Here is a 15,117-nt window from a genome sequence, read left to right as displayed (position 1 = left end):
CAACTGAATATTCATAGCCCTGAGTATTCTACATCATGACCACTCCATGTTTTTTCTGAAATTTTACAATTTATGACTGTAGATGAGGACTAATTCACTAAATAACAAGCCGTATTGACAACCTTAGTCTATAGTTCATTGCCCAATGCAGCATTACTCAATGTGCTTTGGGCTATCTCTATGAGAGTTTGGTTCATACGTTTTACCACACCATTTTACTTTAGTGTATGCCTTATTGTATTGTGCCTCATAATCCATTCATCTTTACAAAATTGATTAAATTCCCCATAAGTGAATTCTCAACCATTATTTGTCTTGGAAAGTTCGTCAAGGTATTACACCTAGTTGCATCTATTTCATTAAGGTATCAATCGCATGCGTACGTAAATTCTTAATAATGTCTGTCCGTATTTTGATATATTCGGTTCTCTCTATACTTTTCATTTCGTATCTTTGGTTGTCTTTGTTATGTTTATCTTCCTTCACATGAATATAATAATCTTTTACCAAAATCTATTCATTGCATGTTTCTTGGAATTAGAGACCTCAGAAGGGCTGTCGCTGCTATGATCCTATTGCTCGTCGGGTTTGTGCATCCAAGAATATTGTTTTCCTAAAAATATCCCATTTCATACTTCAGTCTCACCAAATTCTACTACTTCTTCTAATGATTTTAGGGGATTAACAAAGTTTTCTAATATCCCACCTGTTATAACTTTATTTCCTTCTCATTTGTAGATCTGTCAACGAGAAGAGATAAAAGTGCTCCCTGTGGCCGATCCATCTATTCCAAAGGTACTTCAATCTAGCCGTTCGTCACACCCTTCTGATAGACTCATTTATTCTATATTTTCTGCTTTTGAGTATGTATCTATTCGTATATCCTATTTTCAAGCTTCTACACACTAGTGTTAGAGGGATGCTACAACAATAGAATTATAAACTCTCGTAGATAATCATACGTTGAATTTTATTTCTCAACCCCCTAGTCAGCAAGTGATTAGAAATAAATGGGTATACTTAATCAAACCCAAATCAAATGAATTTCTTAATCGGTACAAGGTTCGTCTGGTTGCGCAATGATATAAATAAGAATATGGTGTTGACTATGAATAGAAATTTGCTCTAGATGCAAAAAAGAAAGCTTGTATGAACATTCTCGCTGTTGTTGCTACCCGTGATTGACCTATTTGTCAGATAGATGTCAAAAATGCATTTCTTCATGAGGACTTATAAGATATCCTATACATAACCCAACCTCCTGGTTCTACAGGTACAAAAAATTTGGTTTGTAAGCTTCGAAAAGCATTACATGGACTAAAGTAGGCTCCTCATGCTTGGTTTAGTGTTTCCATGAGGTTGTGATTACGATTAGGTTTTAATAGAGCAACCATAATCCCTCCCTCTTTACACGGTCTTCCTATTGGGATATTGTTATTCTACTTATTTATATTGATAACTTACTTCTCACTACCAATGATAAAGTTGAAATAATAGAACTTCATAATTTTCTTCAGTCATCCTTTCACATGAAAAGATCCGGACAATCTAACATTCTTTTTAGGTTTGGAGCTATCTTCCTTGTTAAGGTGGGCCTGGGGAACGTATATAAGGGGTGATGGTAGTTTGGGAGTTCATCTATTCTTTTGTAGTGTGTTGGTTATATGATAGGTGGCCTTATACTTTGTTTTTATAGCTAGGGGCCTCTCGAATGTAAGCAGGGGTTGTATAATTTTTTTTTTCCTTTTGAATCTTAAAAAAAAGGTCTCTCATATAAATCGAGGTATACTTGTTAGCCAACGCAAATATATGTAGGATCTTTTCATTCTTGCCAATCTATCTAATTAATGAACCGTCGAGACACCAATGGACTTGAATGTTCAATATGGTAAATAAGATGGTGATCTATTGGAGCTATCTACCCTATTACATTGCTTTATTGATAGTCTTATTTGCCTAACAATGGCAAGACATGACATTGCATATGCTGTCTAAGTGGTTAGTTGGTTCGTTGTCGAGCCTCGTACTTTGCACATGACTATTGTCTTACGAATCCTTCAATATCTGTGAGGCACCATAGATCGTTCCCTATTCATTTCCTTGATATTTCATCTTGAGCTTGTCGCATATTTTAATGTTGATTAGGTAAGTTGTGCTTTCTCCCAACGATCCACAACATGTTATTGTATGTTTCTTTGTACATTGCTTATCTCTTGAAAGTGAAAGAAGTAACCAACTGTCTCTATGTCTAGCACAGAAGCTGAGTATTGCACTATGTCTTCGGCCTGCAGTGAGATTATTTGATTTCGTGGACTTCTTTCAGATTTTGGAATTGCTGTTCATATCCTGACTCCTCTTCATGTTGATAACATCAGTGTCATCCAGATTGCTTCTAATCCTGTATTTAATAAACAGACAAAACACATTGAAGTAGATTGTCACTTTATTCGAGAAAAGTTTCAATTTTGAATTATTTCACTTCACATGTGGCCACTCAGCTAACATTTTGAAGCTGGTACAGATGCCAGATAGAAGGTTGCTTCTTTTCTATATGTTCAAGCGAATAACATGTAGAAGCGAACCTTTTTTGGTTTTCAACTAAGGGATTCCTTCTCAAGATTTGACTCCAACAAGCGGGCGATTACCACGCCCTTACTTCTAGAGGTAATGCTTCTGTGGTTCGGTGGACAGAGGAGATCACTATGCCCCCTGCGCCTTGTCCCAATCGGGAGGGTATTGCATTTATTTTCCATTCTATAGAGATATTCTTTTTTCACATATAAAATGTACATCTTTATAAATGCCCCATTGTAGCTAGAGTAATGCATAAAATATCGCAAGAGAATTCTCTATATTACACATGTTTTCACTTTTAGCCAAGTTCACTACAAAAAATATAGTCATTAGGGGCGTTTTGATCACAGGCGGCCACAGAAAACCGCCACTGTAGATGAAATGTGGGGCGTTTTTAAGTGGCCGCCCGTGTACAAAACGGGCTACCGCTGCTGGTTTCAAATAATAATAAAAAAAACCCCTAAAATCCCCGTCCCCGATTCCAAAACGCCCGTGCGCCCTATCCCCAAATCTCCAAAACGCCGGCGCGGCAAATCCCCAAATCCATCACGCCTTTTTCTCCCACCTCTATTTTACCAAAAGCCTTCTCCCCTCTTCTCTCCTCCCCTGCAATAACCTACCGAAAGTCTCTCTCTCTCTCTCTCTCTCTCTCTCTCTCTCCAACGTCTCTCGATCTCCATTTTCCACTCTGGCCTCTCTTGATCTGCCTTCCATTTCCGTTGCTGGTTGAAGACGCTGATCTCTCAGCCGTTGTCGTCCTTCTCGCCGGAACACGCCAGAGTCCGTGAAGGCCCACAAGAGGAAGCACGCTGATCTCTCGGTCGTGCCCTCCTCGTCGTAACACGCCTCTGTGTGTGTGTGTGTGTATCGCCTAATCCACGGAAGCCGTAGCTCGAGAAGCCCTAGCTGCTGCTGTCTCAACCATTGGAGCTGTCAACAGAGTACCAGTACGTTGTTCTGTTTTTTTTATTTTTATTTTATTTTTATTTTTTTTCCACCATTTGATCCGTATGTATGCTTTGGAATATATGGATAGGATTTCTTCTTCTTCTTCTTTTATTTATTTATTTATTTATTTGATGGGTCCTTTGAATTTTCTGTCTTGAGAAATGGGTTCTTGGCATTTTGATTTTTGGGTCTGTTTTTTGCTTGATTTTTTAAGAAGATCCAGTATTTTCCTTTCATTTTACTGCATATATGGCATGTGTTTGATGGGTTGCTGCTTTTGCTATAATTTGGTGCTTTATTGAGAGATGGGTTGATCATAGAACCTCCTTTCTTTCTTTCTGTCCTTCCTTTTTGGGATGTCTGATGAGTTTTGGATGTGTTGATCTAGAACCTTTTAATTGTTTTTTGTTTTTTTTTTTTGGTTTTTTTTGTTTTTTGTTTTTTTGTTTTTTGTTTTTTGTTTTTCTTTTGGGTGTTGAGTAGTCTATGCTTTGCTGAAGTATAAATGGATTATTATTATTTTTTTTAAAATTTCCAATGTTGGTATTGTCAACAAGGTAGTAATCAGCATAAGCAGATGAGGAAGGGACCTCTTTATTGCTCGAATTGCTATAACATAAAAACTAATAATTTGGAAAGGGAAAAGAAATCATTTTGGATTTGTTGATTGGGAGATGATGGTCTTGAATGATGATATGACCACGTGTCGCTATTTCTTGAATCGGTCTTCTTGTTCACAGCACAAGATATGATGCATGTTGTAAATTTTCATGAAGTTCTCAAGACCATTCCTTGAGAACAATATTGCATTGTGATATATGTGGCTTTATTATCAGCTTATGATTTGGAATATTTCAGGTGCCTGGATTGTAATGTGAGGCATTTTTTTGTGGCAGCCATTGGATTTAGGCCTCACAAACTGTAAATAAATACAGAATTTTGGCTCTCAAGTTTACAGTCCCTGTATATGGTGTTTTTATGTGAGATGGAAATGAGAAATGGGTCCAGGGAGTTCCATGAAATTTGTGAAGTGTTTGAATCAAATTAACTGTGGGCACAAAACAAAAACTTTGGCTGCAGCTATACTTTCTAGCTCATTTGACAGGTTTAAGGCCTGTTGGATGTCCCATGTAACCATTGTGGGATTGAAGGATATCTAAAAAAGGAATGCTGGTAGATTTGTTTCCCCACTTCTATCAGTTTGGAGCGAAGAACTATTGGAAATGCTGCTTATTTAGATTCAGAATTTGGCAAATGCTTTCTGCCTCAGATAGTCAGTTTGGAAGACAACCAAATGTGCCCTTAATTTCTTGAGTTTAGGATATGATAGTATGAGAACTCATGTACTTTCCTCAGCATTTGGCCGATATTATTGGAGGAAATTCTTGATATCTGTTGTGCACTGCAGTTCTTGGCTGATTGATGTATTTACTACTGTTCATGTTGCATTGCCATCTTTCATTTTTGTGCTTCTTTTCCTTTTTAATAAATTGTGGGGTATCCATAAACAAGGAACTTTCACACTGTCATCCATACTTTAGTTACTTGGTTTGTTGTCTGCATGGAAGGTTTTTTTTTTTTTTTTTGACCGTTTAATTTCTAGCAAGAGCTGCTCGACTTTCAGGTCCATGTATATAAACCTCTTTGTATTCCTACCCCTTTTTAACTCTAATAAATGTGGTTGGTGTCATGTATTTGTATTTCTGTCTTGACTATTGTTAGAAAATGCTTAATAAATGTTTGATCATTTTCTGCATTGTCAAGTTTATTTTCTGCTTGAATTTCTTGGTGATGAGGATCCCATCTTGCAGGCTTTATGGTCTTGATGTACATCTTTGAGACATCTGGATATACGGCAACATGCATCTCTAAAGCTGCCAATTCTTCCTAAACCTTTGGTTGGAGTGGTCAGTCAAGAAAAATTTGAGAAGTCTCAAGCATATAGTCTTGATAAAAGGTTTGTGAGTAGTCTTTATGGTCTTGAGAAGTCTAATGTGAGTATTGTTTGTCATTACAGAAACCTATAATTCCTGCTGATTTATACCGTGATTCTCAACTTATTGGACTGTCTGGATACTCAAAAGAGGTAAGCCTGTACAATATGTACTTGTAAGCTTTTACTTGCCGTAAAATGCCTGTTCTGGTCATACTATAGTCAGTTAAAATGCCCGTTGTGGTTATTTCATAATCTCAAATGTAACTTCAACCAACATGAGTCTCCTTTCTTTTTGGCAGGGCCTTCCTGTCTTTGCTATTGGTGTTGGACTCAGTACATTTGACAAAGCATCTGTAGGACCATGTTGTTTCAATCTTTTTCTTTAGAACTTCAACTGATGAATCTTAAATTGACTGCTTTGTTATTGATCAGAAAACTGTGGTTTGATATGCATTGTGGAAAGCATTTTCTTCATTGACGCCCTTCCCCTAAATGCCAGAAACATTTTCCAAGTCCGAAAGCTCAAAAGTGAGAAACTCATATCAATCTCTCCTCATTATTGTAATATCAAAAGCTCGTAGGCAAATAGTTTATCCGTTGGATTTTCCATGGCACTGAACTATTTCCGTATTTGATCAAGAGATAGTTTCCTCTTGGCAATTGATTCATAACAGAGTTTTGACTGCAATTATTTTTAGGTTGAAGCATGGGTGAATAATATGATTGGATCAGCTACAGATGAATCAGTAGAAGTTGAATTTGAGGGCTGTCCTTCCAGGTTTCTTTGATTGCGAATCTTGCATGTCTGCATATTTCTCATCGTATCCACGCCACATTCTTGTAAATCGTAGCGCCCTTTACATACCGCCACCAAGGCCAAGCTGGCACTCTTGTGGAACATCCAAGTTGTCCATAGGATGGGTCCACCATCAGATGGACCACGACACATAAATTTCCAGAAGAACATGGTAAAGCTTGGTAGCTGTTTATTAGTTTTGTACATTGATACCCACATGTTGAGTTGACCAGGGCCTGATACTTGGAGATGTATGCTGCCACTCTGGAAGTTATATTTCTATCATCATTTCTAGATCTAGGGGAGTCTCTGGATTTGTATCAGCTTAGTTGATTTTATATTCCCTGTTTGCTTCTTTTCTTAGGTCTACTTCCTTTGCCAACTCCCTCGGACTGTTGTTTGTTGAAATTTTTTCAGAAGTTTGGACATTCTTCCTTCATTTGGGTGTTAATATTTTATTAACTACAATTTCAGTCCCATTGAGGATGCTGATTAACTTATTATTTGCACAACCGGGATGGTGTGGCAGTGCAACTGGAGAGAAGGTTAGTATGTTGCTTCCAACGTTTGTCGAACTGTTGTTGAATTTCAAAATGTTGGAGCTTGGTGCACTTCCAAATGATTGCATTGGTAGTTGGCTCCTGCAGTAACATCAACTCAGTAACTGTTTTCCGTAGAAGAAAGTTGTATAAGACTTCCAGCAATAGAAAAATTCCTAGTAAGTATTTAAATGAGCTAATAGCACAACACAATAGGTAAGAGGGAGAGAATAGAAAACAAAATGATATTAAACTGTCTCCTACTTCATCAGGTTTTGTCCTAAAGCCTTGTGGATATGTGCTTGACAAGAATTTCAAAAGATTTTGTCGTTGCTATATAGGCAGCAACAAAAACTCTTTAAAGATTTTTTAAAATCAACTGGTACATCTTAGATTTGCAGCTGGTACATCAGTTGGTCGTTTATGATTCTTTTTTTTTTTTTTTCATCTAGATAGTCCTCTATGCTTGGTCCTTTGGTCGGACTACAGGTTTTCTTCTTGCATAAAAATCTTCATTGTTATGAAGTGCCACATTATCATAGCAAGTTATCGCTACGCGTTCTATTGTATTCCTTTTAAATTAACAGCGAGTCAGAAATTATGATGTTCTCTACTTGGTTTTCAGCTTTGGAAGTGATATTCCAAGATCGATGCAATAGATGAATTTCTTTAAAACATTTGTAAAGGCTTCAACTTCAACAGAACACAGGGGAGGACTCGTAGCTGCAAATTCTCCAAGATGGAAGAGGATACTTCTTCGAATCTTCTCTGAGGGAAAAGGGCGTCAAGGTGAGTTGTGTCCTTTTCTTTTCTTTTACATTGTTAGGCATTGACCGATATTCACATAGGTCTTTTCTTTTACATTGCTAGGCTTTTGTGAGTGAGTATGCTGTGACTGGAAAAGATGGATTCCTTATTGGATTGGAATGGAACAGGTCTGTTTATTCATGTTTTTTTTCCATCATGAAGGGCTTGTCTTGTGTAAGATTTTTGTGTGTGCATGTGTGTGTGAGTGTAGATTCATGAATTGATAATTTTTGGTCATTTCTTCCTTCATTGCTCGTCCATGATGGGTGTTGTCACAGGCCGTGTTGAACAAGGGACTATTAAAGTTGGAGAAGATGTGGAGATTTTAGGTTTAATGCAGGTTTGGGCCAAAATTCCATTTCTCAAATTATTTCACCATTTTAAAGCAGGTCTGCTGATTTTCTTGCACCTCTGTTTGGTTGTTTTCAGGTTGGACAAGTACAGGCAACTTGTACTGCGAAGGAACTACGTGAAATTCCTTGTAGTTTTCACTTGTCCTTTGCATTGTGACAAAAAAATCAGTTTGTTTGACTATCAGGTAGGCCACATGTACAAAAAAAAAAGGATGGTGTAGAGAGAGCTTGCAAGTTTTTTAAGATTGTCTATTTGTTTTCTTACATGTGTCCTAATGATTAAACAACCTGATTTTTTGGCCAAATTATCTGCAGCCAGGTAGTTCCCACCTGATACATGATTCAGATGTCTAATTAACATGGGAAGGTGGCACTTGTCAATGCACGTGGAGGGGCATGCTTGTGGAGCTACATATCTCTTTGGAGAAATGCAACAAGAAAGGGTTAAAGAGGATGAATATAGAAAATAAGACATGTCAGGTAATCTATTTATGATTCTTGCTGTTTGATTATGGACTGTTATGGTCTATCCTCATGGTGGCCTGTCAGAAGGATGGTGTAGGTCCCTAGTTCAAAAACCTAAAACTTTGGACTTGATGTTTAGCAGGTCATGTTTTATACCCACTCTACCCATCCATTGCACTAGCTAATGTTAGGACATGAACCACTCTGTTGCTGTTTGATTTTTTTTGCTCCTCGGTTATGTATATCTGAGGTTTGAGTGCTTTTTTTTTGTTAGCTTGTTAGTACACCCAACTGTCAGTTCAGAATTCAGAATCGACTCTGCAATGGATTCCAATTCAACTAAATCAGGAAAATATTTATAACCTTTTATAACTCCAAAAACACCCTAATGAATTAAAAAAGAAGAAGAAAAAGCAACTAATGCTCTGAGGCATGAAGGCTTGTTTGCTTTCCAAGGATTGGCCCTTAGGCAGGATCAGTAGGCGAAAAAGGGTTTGTTAGTGCAACCGACCCCAAATAGCTGGGAGAAGGCTATGATGATGATGAGGATATTAGATGTTTGAGTCTGATTCAGAATGTTATGTTCATTTCTATATTTGCCACAAGCATCAGATGTTCTTTTAGCATGCCTTTTGCAACCATTTTTATAGATGTTGACAGTCGCTGAACTGACTGACCAAAAGCACATGAAATTCCGAGCAGTTTTTGAATTTGTTGAACACCATATGGTGTAGATCTCCTCGTGTCAATTAACTGCATCACAGGTATTTGTCGATGCCTTTGGTATTCAATGGAGAAGTCAAAAGCAACATCCTTTAAAGTGACTTTTTTCAAACGATTCTGAACTAAATATGCTGCATTCTCCTTGCAATGCATTTTCCCGCAGAAGCACTCATTCAAATATAGAATAACTCTCCGATCAATAATATCATTCTTGAAGTTAACTTTGCACAAAAGTATTTCCTTCATCGATTCCCATGAAGAGTTGTTGCTTTGAGAAGAATCAAGAACTGCTTTATATGCAGGATTTGATACTGCAGTAGCAGCTAATACACCAACCGGTTCACCAGCAAGAGAACTTCCAGGACTATTTTCGTCCACCTGTCCATACTCAAATTGAATTATAGAATTGCTGCAGAGGTTTCTCACTGTCCCATCATAACAGATAACGACATCTCTAAGTGTGACCATTAGATTTTTAAACAAAGTTCTTGGTTCAGTAAGTCCTCTGGAAGAACGGATCAACACTTCCCTGGATGATATGGAATAGACCAACTCTTCATAGGGGATCAGACCTTGCAAAAAGGAGCTCTTAACTAACCCAAATGCCTCAGAAGGATAGTCAACACCATTAACAGAATACTTATTTTGGAAGTGGAAACTCATATCTTCAACCAAACGCCTTGAATAAAACTTCCCTCGGTCAAAAAGTTGAAGCCCCAAAAAGCCAAGTTGTTGAACAACCTTACTGATAGCTGAATCATTTTTAGAATCTATCAAATTACCCAAAGCAGATAACTTTAGAATACGAGTCATGATAGGCAGTTTTACAGTTTTCAGGTAGCTTTCCACTTGCAACTCTACAAGTTCATTGTAATTTGATCTCAAGTGAAGCAGCAAAGGTGATATGTCCTGAATCTTCTTCTTTATATCTTCAGTAACAGCCTTGGGAATGTCAAAATCATTCAAGCCAACACTATATCCTTCTAAAAAGAGAATCTCCATCAGCAATGGCTGCAACATATTAAAGAACTCAATCGCCTCTTCTGTTCCCTTCTTGTCAAGAACAGAAGTAACAATCTCTGTGAATGATGACTGCAGTAAATCTCTATTGAAATCAATCCTCACCATTTCACTTTTACTGATCAAATGCCTCTCCCCAAAGCAGTCAAAAAATGCAGGTAAAGCACTCTGTACTATTTGCAAAACAGTCCACAGAGGACCTGTACGGTGAGCCTTAAGCAAAGCAGGTTTTGGTAAAACTGGTGAAACACACATAGCCAATTGTTGCGCAGTCGCTTTGTTCAAGAAAAAAGTCCTAAACATGAGTTTCAGTGACAATAAAGAATCATGCACCAGTTGTAAATTCAGACTGCCACTATGAGAACTACGTATTTGCTTTTCAACACTAAACAGCTCCAAAACTTCTGCCTTTGCTGGTAGAGACTATGGATAAAATATATGAACACAATCCCCATCAAAATCCGCACCTAGGGGAGCATAAATAAGAGGATTGATCTTAACAGTATGGTCGTCATGTACATAGATAGAAAATGCTTGTAATGAATGTTTATGAGTAATAGGTGGCCTATTAATGAAAACAATGTCTCCGTCCATAATACGCCTATTTATGATTTGACCAACTTTCAAATCTGATTTAGTTTACTTTGATTCTCTTTTTTCCAATTCGGTTTTGAAAATTTTGAATGTTAGAGAAGTGCTACTGTGATTTGTCTGGATGTATTTAAGTGACTGCTCCCTTCTTGAAATTATTGCTTGGTAGCTTCATCTGTCAAACATACTTCCTTAACATGGGTTTTATAAGATAGTTCTAGAATATACTTGTACTATACTGCATTCGGTTCCACAAGAAAGAGCCGCTCAACTATCGGGCCTATCTTTCTTTCAGTTTTGATGTGTTAAAAACTGAATCAGCAAACTGAAGAATGCAACCGGTGTAGTAAACTGCAGTTAATTTGAATGGGAAAAAAATATCTATTTTGTTTACAAGAATCCAGGTTGTATACACTAAAATGATTATAAAAAATAAAAAATAAAATCTTTTCATGCACTAGATGATAACTAAACCAACCCATTGGTGCAAACTTTTAAATGGTTACATGATTTTGCATCTCCATGGATTACACGAAGGACTTGTGAAATCCAAGGCGAAAGAAAGGGAAAAAAAAAAAAAACAATAATCATCCAATGATAATTTTCAAGAGAATTATTGAAAGATGTATTCCAATTTTGAGTTCTTGTTTGGGTAATAAGTGGAAATCTCATGTTCCTCTCACAATGCTCACCTAGTTTCTTCTGCCAAGAATCCAAATCTCATGTTCCTCTCACAATGCTCACCTAGTTTATTTTTATTTTTAATGAAAGCTGAATCTTCTTTTGGTTATTAAAAGATAAAATGTCTTCTTTACATAGCCAGGCAAGGAAAAGCAGATTGCAAGCATTATAATATTGTATTAGGTTATAACTTCTTTCAACATGTTAATAGTCACATCCCTTGTTGGTTCTGTTTATTATATGCAATTTCTTAGATGACTTGATGCTTGTTTGTTCCTATAGAAGATCTCATGTGCTTGTTAGCCTAAAGCTGTAAATGTTATTTTCCACAGTCGATGCACCAACATCGCATGGGTTCCTGAAAGTGAAGGCACTTTTGTCGTTGCTCATGCCGATGGAAACTTATATGTGTATGAAAGAGTAAGAACTGCCTGTTTTTGAGAAGTTAGAAGGTCAAAGTGCCTATGAATCATCTGCAACGTGTGTGTGTGTGTGTGTGTGTGTGTGTGTGTGTGTGTGTGTGTGTTTAAATCATAAAAATATATTGTAAAATGAATAGCACTGTGTCTCTAACTAATAGAAGGCTAGATTTTCTTTTAAAAAAATTGTAAATGCATAATTGATAATATGATTCTTATAGTAAAGGTGAACTGAATGATCCTTTTTTTAAGGCAAAATGTTAACACAAATATGATAGGATATAAATAGCAACATATCCCATTTGGGAACAAAAGAAAAGAAAAGAAAAAGTACACACACTGTGTGTGTGTGGAAACCCAAAAGGAAAAGATTTTATATATATATATATATATATATATATATATATCCAATCCCATTTAGGAAACCAAAAAAGAAAGAAAAGAAAAGCAGTTCCTAGAAGTTGGAATGTGAATCATTAGAACGAGAATCATGATTCCTTCAAGAATCCAGGCTGAAAGCACAAATCCAGGGATTGAAGAGGAAACTTCAGTTGAAATGGATGAATCCTACAACTAAGGCCTGACCCTAAATTGCACCAAAAGCTTGGCCAAAGGCCACCAACTATAGCGAGTATATGAAAACAAATGACCACTTCACGGTCCTATTAGCCATATTTTACAAGAAAGGTGATCTAGATTCTATAGTTGAAGACAACAAGCCGACATTGGTGACCATCTGCCCAAGTCTTGCATGAATAACAAGTAACCATCTACACAAACATGGCCAAAAGACTAGATTCTACTTCGAAAAATACCCTAAGGTACTTCAAATCATGGTTGGAATGCAGCACTTCAAATAGCACATGTGCTTAATTTCAATCACTCACCTCCACCTTAAACACTCTTTATGACAATTTTGCTTGCTAATGTATTGTACTATAGAAAGAGAACCTTCTACAAGTCCACAATAACTACAGTTCCCACCTTTCACGGCCTTCGATTGGGCTACTGGAAAGGGGTGCTACATAAGACATGGGGGATCCTAGTGCTTTCCATGCCCTCCGCTGATAACAGGGCGAGGACAATAGTTCTCGCAGGCTATGTATCTCTTCCGATTATAGAAAACAATGAGAAGTTGATGAAAATAGTTCTCACAGACTACAAATCTTTTCACATGGCCAATAGCTGGCTTTCTTTTAATAGTTTGTGAATTTGCATGGACTGCATGATACTTAAGTTTCTTATTTGTCTTAGAACAAGGATTGCATTGGCGATTCTTCATTCCCTGTCATCAACGGCCAATCTCAGTTTTCTGTTGCACATGCACGATCCAACAAGGTAATTTGGTCCTGATCTTTTCCAGCCATTTTGAGTTGTCCAAAAATATCATCAGCCTTGTTGCATCAAATCAAATGAGTGCCAGTCAGACAATTGTTTTTGCACCATGCATCTAGGTACTAATATCTTTTGACCTTTCAAAAAACAAGCCTAGATTTTGTTCTAACTGAATATTCAGATGCATGTTTGCATATTTAGGAATAATAAATTTTCCCTTAATGGGGCCTAAAAGCACATATCGTTGACTCAGGGAAACATGGAGAAAATTGTGGATCCATCCATCCATCATGATGCGTGCATACACACATTCACAAACACACCTCATCCATCCATCCGTGCAAGCATACATACATCCATCCATACTCCATCCATTCATGCATGCATATACACACATAAAAACATGGATTTCATCACACAACCATGCACCCATTAAAAAATGAAATGGAAAATCAGGTTGCTTGTTTTGAAAACCAGTTACTTCCATTTTCTATTTTTTTAAGACTGAGAATTTATTCCTCATTGTGGCAGGCATACACGAACAAGGTGGAGAACAAGGTTTCACGTCTAGAAGAAGAGAATGAAAGGCTCAAGAAGCAGAAGGTCGGCATTTCATCTCTCCTTGTGATTTTATTTTTTTTTATTTTTTCTAAATGGGGTTGCAGGACCATGCAGAGTTGGTTATATCTAAGTTTTGGTCGGATATTGCCTGCGAATTAGATTGTGTTTGTTTTTCTTTTGGTTACATTTTAAGGCATCTTATGTTAAAAAAGCTAGGATTCAGTGGCCTTATTATTGTTTTTTGTTTGTTTTTCATTAGTTTCTCATAGCAAGTTGCGATTTTGGTTCGTTTCCTTTTGCTATTGAAATGTTAGGAATTTACTTAGCATTTAGAAACTGCAGGCTGCTCCTTGTTTATTTTTCTTTGTTGGATAGACTTGGTAGAAGAGAAGTATCTTGTCCCAGCTTCTTAGGGTCTGCTTCAAGGATCTTTTTTTTCTTGGTTGCCAAAATTCCTATCTAGGACCCTATCTTGTGCGAGTGAAAAAGCCATCTTGTCCATTATCACCACCTCTATCATGGTCTTATTAGAGTATCTAAGGGCCCGTTTGGCCGGGTGGATTGGAAAGGATTGAATGGTATTAGGATGGATGGCATGGATTTCTAGGTAATGATGGTGTTGTCAGTGGATTGTCTTAAGCTCCATGGGATTGCTATATCCAGTCTATTTGGCACGCCTGGCCAATCTGGGGATTAAACCTTCCCATCCCTTCCAATCCCACGAACCGAACATGTCCCAGGCAAATTTGAACAGATTAGGGTGGATTGGATGGGATTTAAAGGTAATGATGGTGTTATTAGTGGATTGTCTTAAGATCCATGGGATTGGGATCAGATTACCGACTTTGTTTGGCACGCCCAGCCAATCCCGAGATTTAACTTCCAATCCCTTCCAATACCATCCAATCCCTTCCAATTCGACCGGCCAAACGGGCCCTAAGGTAAATTAATGGAATCTTACGAATATGAATGAACTGAATCAATCATATTTATCATCTACATTCTGACTGTTGAGTTTTCTTATTTCTTCAGGTTTTGGATGCTTCTTGTACATGCTTGATTAGCAACGAAATCCACTTCAAGAATATCAGGTGATGACTTATGTTTGCTTTTTCTTTCTAAATTTTCATACTTGGTGTGTTTTTCGTACTGGTTTTCTTTTACAAGGCCAATTTTTGTTTCCTTTGTTGCTTATGATTTGCAATACCTGCCAGTAAGCAATTGAGTAGGGGTTGTATTGTGGTGCTTGTAAGCATTGTAGCACCGTATAGTTTGATACAATGACAATTTATTCATGTGATTGAAGTTCCAATTGAAGGCAAATCATCAAGAAAAAAGGAAATGAAAAAAGAAAGAAAAGAGAAGAAAA

The 15,117-nt window shown here is 37.2% G+C and overlaps 2 protein-coding genes across 3 annotated transcripts; one reads left to right on the top strand and one right to left on the bottom strand.

The window, feature by feature from the left end:
• Positions 1-5,619: 5,619 nt before the first annotated feature.
• Positions 5,620-8,843, top strand: LOC131235251 (uncharacterized). Of its 2 annotated transcripts, XM_058232392.1 has the most exons (6): positions 5,620-5,986; positions 6,729-6,799; positions 7,478-7,582; positions 7,879-7,940; positions 8,030-8,081; positions 8,321-8,843. In XM_058232392.1, exons 2-6 carry the CDS (start codon positions 6,772-6,774, stop codon positions 8,446-8,448), a joined length of 375 nt encoding a protein of 124 aa, XP_058088375.1. In that variant the 5' UTR covers positions 5,620-5,986; positions 6,729-6,771; the 3' UTR covers positions 8,449-8,843. The 2 variants fall into 2 exon arrangements, with proteins under 2 accessions (XP_058088375.1, XP_058088376.1); XM_058232393.1 differs by lacking the exons at positions 5,620-5,986; positions 6,729-6,799 and adding an exon at positions 6,806-6,972 and having other exon boundaries at positions 7,419-7,582.
• Positions 8,844-8,988: 145 nt separating this feature from the next.
• LOC131234547 (DNA-directed RNA polymerase V subunit 1-like) lies at positions 8,989-11,858 on the bottom strand. The gene is made up of 2 exons (XM_058231484.1): positions 11,764-11,858; positions 8,989-10,546 (listed from the first exon to the last, which is right to left on the bottom strand). The coding sequence occupies exons 1-2, from the start codon at positions 11,778-11,780 to the stop codon at positions 8,989-8,991; spliced, it is 1,575 nt and encodes a 524-aa protein (XP_058087467.1). The 5' UTR covers positions 11,781-11,858.
• Positions 11,859-15,117: the final 3,259 nt, after the last annotated feature.

Source organism: Magnolia sinica, chromosome 19, assembly GCF_029962835.1.
Source record: "Magnolia sinica isolate HGM2019 chromosome 19, MsV1, whole genome shotgun sequence".
Lineage (NCBI taxonomy): Eukaryota > Viridiplantae > Streptophyta > Magnoliopsida > Magnoliales > Magnoliaceae > Magnolia > Magnolia sinica.
The sequence above is the reverse complement of the archived record's forward strand: the minus strand, read 5'-3'. Positions and strand labels throughout refer to the sequence as shown.

Coding starts and splice junctions, on each gene's coding strand:
- LOC131235251 (XM_058232392.1), top strand. CDS start 6,772: ATGGTGTGGCAGTGCAACTGGAGAGAAG. Junction 7,941..8,029: donor AGATTTTAGGTTTAATGCAG/GTTTGGGCCAAA, acceptor GGTTGTTTTCAG/GTTGGACAAGTACAGGCAAC. Junction 8,082..8,320: donor GGAACTACGTGAAATTCCTT/GTAGTTTTCACT, acceptor TAACATGGGAAG/GTGGCACTTGTCAATGCACG.